Here is a 9,333-nt window from a genome sequence, read left to right as displayed (position 1 = left end):
ATGTTTGTTTCATGCTCTTGGGGCATTTCATCAAACACCTTGTGTGCATAAGAGGAACCAAAAGCAAACCTAATACCCCTTGTGAAGTTTGTGAAGAGAATGGCTCCAAATGGCTAAGTGCTGGCTGCTTGATGGGTATATATAGGGGGGGGGGGGCTTTAGTCGCGGTTGGCCTGGCAAACCGTGACTAAAGGTGCCCGAAGGCCTTTAGTCGCGGTTGGCTTGGCCAACCGCGACTAAAGCCCCTCACGTGCACCAGCTGGCCAACGAGCGCCCTGGGCCCAGGCCTTTGGTCGCGGTTCGCCTCCCGAACCGCGACTAAAGGTCCCATTAGTCACGGTTCCAAATATTTGGGGACTAATGGGTCCCAAACAGCCCGGGTCGAAAGGTGTTAACACCACGTGGTGGTGCTGTATACACTAAGGTTAGTGAAATCCTTAAAGAGCTCTAAGCTCCCAGGGTTGCGGCGAGCTGTGGTTCATCCTCGTGTCGAGTCGTGGTTTGTCCAGTCGGGGTGGGGACAGATGCGTTCTTCCGAGAGAAGCGTTTTGGTTTCGTTTTGACTTTCTCTTGTGCCAGACTCCCTAACCGACTAGACGAGCTAGAGTCCACCGCCTCTAATTTTTCTAGATCTCCCTGATCCCTCGCTTCTGCTCCGACGCGCCCATCATTTTCTATCCTCGCCGCCGTCCTCTTACTTCCCGGCGACGTGCTCATCACCAGCTTGCACACCTCCACCTTCTATGGTCACCTTTTGTCTGACTTACCTCCAGACAAAGGGAATTTGCATCCACCTTCGGCGTCCCCAACATCGGCGGTGTCCAAGAAGAACCCCTCTGCCAATCGCTGAGAGAACCCCTCCCAGAAGATGGCAAGACGCGGGTGGAAGAGGTCGGTGCACGAGCGCCTCCACAAGATTAGTTGAGTGGAGAATAGGCAGCGACACACACCAGGGATTCGTCTCGGTCGTTTCCCCCCATCTTGGCCGGTTCATATCTTTCTCCGGTAAGTATCCTCCGCATACCTTCCTGCAAGCAGCTGGGTGTGCGTGGGGCTTATCCTACGCAAATCTTTGCACCATAGTGTTTCCTATTCCAGGAAACGATTCTTTTTAGATTGGGGAGTGATACTGCGAATAACAAGAGCGAGAAACCCTGTGAACGATTCTTGTTTAGGTTTGGAGCGCTACCGCAAATAACAAGAGCGAGAACGCGTTGGTGCGGGGTGGGGATTAGATCTTGAATTGGGGATTTGCTGACGTTTTCAAAGGCTTCAAAAATTTCCAATCAATCGGCAGAGCCAATAATGATTAAGATGCCATTGTGTATTTTTTTTAAACAACAGTGTTTTCTTTCTTAGGTGAAGTGTATTTTTAAGGAAAATAATATTGAAATAGGTTTTTATATTTGGGCGTCAATGGCATTCTAAATTGTTTGATCCCATAAGGCATTCTAAATCCACGGAATCCATTCTATTCTATGGCATGTCTTACTATGCTTCGTTGTCTCTGAACTTTGCCATTTGGTCATGTAATCTCCAAGTTCAAAAGAACTCCGTTGACCAGATGTGGTTTCTGTTTAATATGTCCATGGGAATTTCTGAGTGTCTGATCCATTTGGTAGCAGCCTACTCTGAGGTCTGCGGGTGCCGGACTGCCGGTGCATAAAATTCTTTTATAGGGTTGCATCAATGGTAGTAGCGGCACTTGCACTTGTTAATCTGAGGCATGTTCTCTCTTAATAAATAGAATTAGGAACCTTTTGTCTCCGTTTTGAGAAACTCTAGGATTGTTTTGTGTCGGCACAAATTGTTCCTGCATAATTGTCCTAGGCTTAAGTTTGGATCTTTTTACCCGCCCTTACAGCGACCTTTCTCTCCTTTCCTCCAATGACAAGATCGATGCATTGCCGAAGTCCTATTCAGACATCAACACCCCAAAAGAAAGTTCCGAAGTTAAGTCAACCAGCGATCAACATTGAAATTTCCATTCAACGATTAATAGCTAGAATTAGGATTCTTGATCCCTCTCAATCTCTCTTTTAATTCGAGGATCCAGAGAGGTGCTAATGTTCCTTTATTCCATATGTGGGGAGTGTCATGATGAAACAAAAACTGTTTATTCTTACCACGACTGAAAGACCAAATAATCAGTGTCTACCTACACAACGAGTTAGATGTACAGCCAGAGGTGTGATATATATGCTCTATCTTTTACAAGCATGTGCAAAACAACAGGTATATTGGCAGCCTTTCAAGTCATTTGTACCCTAGACTTGCCATTAGTTGTACCTCATTCCATTGCTGAAATGTCAATTCACATTTTCTTATAGTAAAATAGTTCTGCACTTCTGTAACCTTGACTCGGTGAAGGTTTAACTTGAAAGTGCATATCTATTTCCTGGTTACACCATATTCAAAATTCCTGACTGAAATCTGATAAGAACGGATACAAAGGTTGTTCGGTATGAGCCTAAACGTATGAGCCTACAACTGAACATGCCATGACCATTTTGACTGGGAAAGTGTATTCTTATAAGTTTATGGTATGATTAGAAGTTTTGAAGGGTTAACTTAATTGCTTGTGTTGTAAGTACAATGTGACTATCTTTGTAGTTATTTGGGAACCATGCGCGGTATCTAGACAACCTTCAGAATATGAGATTTGCAAGTTAGAGAAGTTTTATCTCCTGAAGAGAAAGTTAGCAACCTCAGCTAAAAATAGTCACCTGTAAATGCCTTCTAGCTTCTATTTCGAGAAACTTATTTACACGAGGACAGACTAATTATATGATATGACGTATTCATAATTTCATATGCCCCTGATCATTATTTCACGTTGGCTGCTGTTTTCCAGCAGTAGGAGGACCCATGAGATAGCTAAGTTAATGATTTCTTTTTTGTTCTTCAGTTTCGGGTTCATTGATTTCTTATGTTTAGTTGTCATCTTATAAAAAAGAGAGGCATGCTATCCACAACAATTTGTACTTATATTAGGTATTGGTGTTATATATAGGGATCCTAATTAGCTTACTCCTAAATCACAATTGTTACTATATCTCATGAACAATTATGCTCTATACCAAAATTGTCACTGTCACGTCTGTTATTGTTCCGAATTATCTTTGCAACTATGTTGATTAATTAATTACTTGTATTTTCTTAACTATAAGAAATATAGAATATTTTGGCCTTCCATCCACAGTTGCTTCATGCAGAAGCTGGTAAAAGGATGATATCATTTGCAACACCATCAAGAGTATGGCTTCAACTTTATTACATTACTCAAAATGTTTGCCAGTCACATCTATGTTGTGACTATCTAAATCATGATAGTTGCAGTTCACAACAGGTGTGTTGTGACCATTAATTATGCCTTGCACATGAATGACACCTATGCATGTGTAAATGTCAATATTTTAGTTATCATTGCCAAGGTGGAGCTACCATGATTTTCCTTTTTGACGTATATGTACGAATTCAGATGGGTAACCCACTGTCCATAAGTTGTTCATTATCCTGAAGATAAAATGGGTATATATTAAATATCAAGGTTGTTATGGCTGGAAACTTTGAGGTGGTCATTAAGATTTCAACTAGATAATTTCACACAGCACATACTGTATCTTATAATCATATTTTTGTTTCCACGCCATGAATGTTGTAAAGTGGCTGGAGACTTTGAGGTGGTCACTAAGACTTTATAGTGAGAATGTTATTTCCCATGCAGTGCAATGACAAAATACTGAAAGCCGATGGTGCCTGAAAGCCCATGGAGTTTTCTTCACATACAACTAGCTGTGTTGCAATCAATATTAGTACTTCGGTCTGGAATTTAGCCATCACCCAGAATGCCCTTTTATTCTAACTCATGGCATTTTGTATATAGTTTGTTATGCACATCCTGCATGGATCTCTAACTCAACAGAGACCCTTAGAACCATTACAGTATCACTGCATGCTCATTCTGCACTTTCGTTGCTTAGGAAAACTAATGGTTCAAACCATCTTCTTATCGTTGTATCCTCCTAGAAAAATCTTTGGTCACAAGGATACTTACATATATATACCTGGAATCTGAGATAGATGCTTGATGTAAACTGCCATTATAGTAGGCAGTGCAGTAAAAGGGCCAGAATTTATATTCTTCTTAATAATGCTAATATTCACTCATGATTTTATGGTTTTGTTTTCAGACCATAATAAATTTGAAGGAAGAAATTCCATTTGGTGCCGATGACCAAATCATACATAATAATAGATCTATTTGCTAGCTGGGAAGAAATTGAAGGGGGCCACCTTTACACGCAATAGGAAGTACGTGTGAGAGGAAGTAGTGGTCTAACTCTCGGCTCACCAGGATACATATTATTACAAAAAAAAAATGGAAGTAGTGGTCTAACTCCCGGCTCACCAGCATTTGACAAAGAAGATTGCATGTCGCCTATGTTTTTATCTTATTATCATACTTGAGATATGTTGATGTTTGCATGTCCTGTATTACACATCTCAGGCATTGCAACTACAGACCACACTTTTTGCTTCTGTTACATCTGTCCGCTGATTGCACTTTTTTGGAAGTGGATTACAGTCAAAGCCTTTGTTCACTACAGATATTATTTGATTACATTTTTTTGAACTTACATAGAAAAATACTTTGCTCAGAATTACCGAGCCAATGCAGTGACTTCTCATATGCCAGATAATTGTGACACCCAATAGTGAAATCATCTCATCATCAATCTTTTCTCTTCTCTACCAAGAGGTGACCATGGGCCGACTAAGGGTGTTTGGAGCAGAGAACATCCTTTTGTGTCCAGAACTAACTTTTATTGCAGTTGTTTTGCCCACTTCATGAGACGAATGTGGACTTGTGAATCGAGGTCAGCTCTCAGCCACAAAACGCTATTGTTTTTAAAAGTAGGAGCTCCCAAGTAGTAGTTAATGATTTTGCTTTTTGTTCTTCAGGTTCGTGGTTGCGGTCATGTGAGAATTGGGAGAGGCATGCTTTTCACATCAATGTGTAGTTGAGATATCAGGTATAGGTGTTTAAAAAATCAGGGGTCGTAATTGGCTCATTCCTATACCGCATTGTATCTCATGAACAATTGTGCTATGTACCACAATATATTGTCGTTGTTGTTTCACATCAGCTGTTGTTCTGAATTGTCTTTGCAACTCGATTGAGTAATTACTTATATTTTCTTGATTATAAGAAATATTGAATATATTGGCCTTCCAACCGTTAAGTCCTGATATCTGCATAACGGTAATTACAAAGAACTGCGCGGCAAGACGCGCTAGGTCCATCTAGTAATTAATCCAATCACCGGCCAATGGGACCGGCAATTGATTAGCTCGCTGTTTTCTCCACTTGATGCTCACAGAATATTGCAATTTCCTCTCAACTTTAATGCCTTTAAGGATTTTATTTCATGGAAAGGAAACCGGAGTATTTTCTGTAAGATCGGCATATCATATTGAGTGGTGACATCAGTATAATGGGCAAACTTGTCGTGATCCCGTTCAAGGTACTGCGCTCGATAATCCTATATGGAAAACTCTATGGAAGCTAGACGTACCAGCCAAAGTCAAAAATTTCTGTTGGCGTGCTTTGCATGGAATCTTACCCTTCAAATCGATTCTCGTTAATCGGCATATTGGAACATCAGGTCGGTGTCCCGTGTGCAATCTGTTCCCTAAAATGTTTTACATATGCTTTTCTAATGCCAAACTGCTGTTGATCTATGGAGAGCTTTGGGTCTGGATAATATAATACATGATGCCATGCAAACTGATCGTTTAGGATCTGTGGTGGTGGAGGAATTATTACGCTCATGTCTAAATATTGTGCCTGGGTATACAAGCTTTAAACTGCATGAATTAATGCAATAACATGTCCGTACATATGGTGGTTGAGACGTAGAAGAACTCATGGTGAAACTATCAATCCTATTCCAAAGTGTGCAGCGTCGATTAGAGGACTAGCTGCAAATTATGCTAAAGCAACGAAGATTCAGTCTGCAATTGTTAAACAGACATGGGAGAAGCCTGGATCAAATGTCTTAAAACTGAATGTTGATGCAGCTTACAATGATGATGATCAAGCGGGAGCTTCTGGTGCTATGATCAGAGATAGTCAAGGAGTTTTTGTCGCGGCGGCCTCGATATTCATACCACATGTAGCATCACATGTTATGGAAGAAGCTTTGGCTATGTGCCATGGGCTGGAACTTGCGGTCTCCATTGGAGCTAATGCGGTAGAAGCGCAATCAGATTCTATAGAGGTTATATACTATTGCTCGGGGCGCAAGAACGGATGTGGAATCTACAACTGCAGTTTATGCGGATTGTTTGACGAGTGCGGGAATCATCGGGAAGGTTGAGTTCACTCATTGTCCGAGAGAGGTGAATGAAGTGGCGCATCAATAGCTAGGTGTTGCTTTGATTTGAAAAATTCTTGTAATTGGGTCGATGAACCTTCTAGTTTTATTTTGCAAACTCTTGTGAGCGATGTAACTATTATATGATATTAATAAAGCTAGCCGTGGTGGCCTTCCTAAAAAAAACATGGTACAGCTGCCTGAAGGACTAGGATCCGGATACTACACGGTTAACCATGAGGAGCACCATGGGATACCAACAGGGTGAATGGTGGGGGCGACAGACGACGGGTGCAACAGCCTACATGAAGCAGGCTGTGCCGGCGGCGATGGGTATGACATACGCGGTCAATGGCTACTTCCGGGGCACAGTTTCCTCGCACCTTTTAGCCCTCTCTTTGATTAGGTGAGCTGCTAGGTGCCACTACATTTTTTGTTTTTTTATTATAAATAGCTTTTTCTTTTCCATTGTACCTTAGAATTTAGGTACCAATTCATTAGTGATTAATCCGAGAGAGTGGATTTTGTACACACCCGTATGGATGTGGGTGTGGTCTTAGGTAATCGATTTATTTCTCAAGATTTACACTCGTCTTGGTAGATGGAAAGATTCCTTTCTCTCCTTCTTTTATCTGAATCTCAAATAGAAACAACCACACATGTAAGTATAAAATTATTTCCCTTAATCCAACTATCGATGGCTTAGTTTGTATTTTTTTGCGCGATTGAACTACTGAAACATGAAGAGAAACAATACAGTCCATCTCTTTTTTGAAAACATATAGTTTGTGAGTATACACTTATATGCAAATTTCAGAAGTAATAATGGAATTTATGCTTCTTCTACACCGTATGGATCAATTTCTATGGTGATGTTCAGTAAATTTATGCATGTACTTTATCATGCTATATTTGTTGTATTAGAAAAAAAGTATCTTTATAGTTGTCTGGCACTGCATAAAATTCTAGATTTGCCAATGAGGAGCACCTTCTGCTGCCTAGTGGAGGTGTAGTTCCCCAGCACATAATCGACTTCGCTGGTGAACCAAAATGACTTGTGAAACAATGGGTATTCATGGTCGTCTAAAGGCAAGGTGAATATGGTGCCGTTGTCTGGATCAACGACAGGTTGAATATGGGGCCAGTCTGGACTAAAGTTTTAAATAGCGCGCCATCTCTTCGCTATGGTATAATTATAGTGGATTCACAACACTCCCGCTAAATATAAGAACTTTTAGCGCTAAATAGAATCTCTCGCTGATAGCTTGCTATATCGCGCTAAAACGCAAAATGAGGCTAAAGATAGCGCTTTTTATCCCTAAGCCCAAATATTTTAACATTTAAATTAGACATACCTATGTAATATGTGTTTATGCACTACTTTTATTGTTGCAGTCATCGTTAATTTTAAGTACAAGTTTGTATGAATTTCATGTCATATTTATTGATCATATGATGCGTACTTTTTCTAGAAGTTTTCTTGTTTTGTAGAAAAAAGCTAAATGAATTAGCTCTGCTGTAGTTTCGCTATAACTTTCTTAGCGTCTAGAAATTATCACTGCTAAGAAGCATATCCGCTATTTTAAACTTCGGTCTGAGCCAAGGTGAAAATGTTGTTTCGGTTGATTTCGCTCTTGATGAATCTGGAGCCAATGGAGAGGAGAAAAACGATAATGCACGTACGCCACAACCTTCCTCACCGCTATATTTGCGACTGACTTTCGAAGGTCCAAGTGTTTGAGGTTGGTCTTCACGTCTTTACTTTGTTCCCCCACTGACAAGGTCCCTATAGTGGACGTCGCACTCTAGTAGCCTAGACCTTAGGATGATCTGCTTTACTGACCCTTCCCATGTAGCCGAGCTCATGCTAATCTCTAGAGTGAGCACGAAAACCTATCAAGTGGATGTTGTCATCGAAAATATGTACATCCCGGATCCCAACTGTGGACAAAACTAGGGCGTGAGCCACGGGGGCCATGCCCCCCCCCCCCCCCCTACACATGCACACCCGTTATTTCTTTCAGAAAATACTACTATATCTCGTGTATGGCCATTGCCATCTTCGCCCCCCTCCCCCATGCTCAAATCCTCGATCTTCCCCTGTTCACCTCCTTTCTTGTTGTGCCATCGACGAGGTCTCTGTAGGTGACGCCACAATCTAGCAGTGTCGAGCCTGGTATGATCTGCTGCTGATGTGGGCCCTTGGACGCCTCGCAGAGCTCGTACCCGCTTCCGGGCGGAGGCCGGAATCCCACCACGTACAGGTTGTCGTCACAGATCGCTAATGTGGCCGACATGTTGCCGGCGGACAGCTCGACCTGCAGGAGCCTCCCCGGTGGATGTCCAAGACGAAAGGGTTGCTTCATCAGCACCGGATGTCCATGAACACTGTCCGGGCTCGGGTGGGCGGCGAGGGCCGTGCGAACGTTATCGACGGACGTGATGTAGGTCCCGGACCCCACATTGTACGAGAGCGGCATCACCACTAATGGTTGTGGCAGGGCGACTCCTGTACGAGAAGATAGAGACCAAGCATGTTATAGAACAGAGGAGGAGGAGGAGGAGGAGGAGGAGGAGGAGGAGGAGGAGGAGGAGGAGGAGGAGAAGAAGAAGAAGAAGAAGAAGAAGAAGAAGAAGAAGAAGAAGAAGAAGACAACCTGAGAGCAGAGCAAGGGGTTGACGATTGGTGTGGACCTTCGACGCTTGTGCGCACATGGACGGTAATTTATATAACTGAGTGATCCTCAACTTTTAACCAGCAATTCACTCGCTGATGATATATACCTTCGAAGACTAATCTATTCTGGTCTCTACACTAATATAATTTATGAGAGTGGAGGGCACAATAATGCTTAACCATAATTTTGAGTGTAAACGTGATTAGTGCGGTAGGTTTATATGACATTTTCCCTTTTATTATTTTGGCCAGGCTATTTTCTCCCCTTGATTATTT

General features: G+C 42.0%; 1 protein-coding gene and 1 long non-coding RNA gene across 2 annotated transcripts; one reads left to right on the top strand and one right to left on the bottom strand.

Annotated features, from left to right (window-relative positions):
- Window positions 1-511: 511 nt before the first annotated feature.
- LOC127312306 (uncharacterized) lies at window positions 512-5,149 on the top strand. Its single transcript, XR_007858250.1, has 2 exons — window positions 512-4,880; window positions 4,966-5,149. It is a non-coding gene; the product is annotated as an uncharacterized lncRNA (long non-coding RNA).
- Window positions 5,150-8,461: 3,312 nt separating this feature from the next.
- LOC127315173 (protein synthesis inhibitor II-like) lies at window positions 8,462-8,860 on the bottom strand. Its single transcript, XM_051345686.1, has one exon. The coding sequence runs from the start codon at window positions 8,858-8,860 to the stop codon at window positions 8,462-8,464; it is 399 nt and encodes a 132-aa protein (XP_051201646.1).
- Window positions 8,861-9,333: the final 473 nt, after the last annotated feature.

Source organism: Lolium perenne, chromosome 7 (genome assembly GCF_019359855.2).
Source record: "Lolium perenne isolate Kyuss_39 chromosome 7, Kyuss_2.0, whole genome shotgun sequence".
Classification (NCBI taxonomy): Eukaryota; Viridiplantae; Streptophyta; class Magnoliopsida; order Poales; family Poaceae; genus Lolium; species Lolium perenne.
The sequence above is the reverse complement of the archived record's forward strand: the minus strand, read 5'-3'. Positions and strand labels throughout refer to the sequence as shown.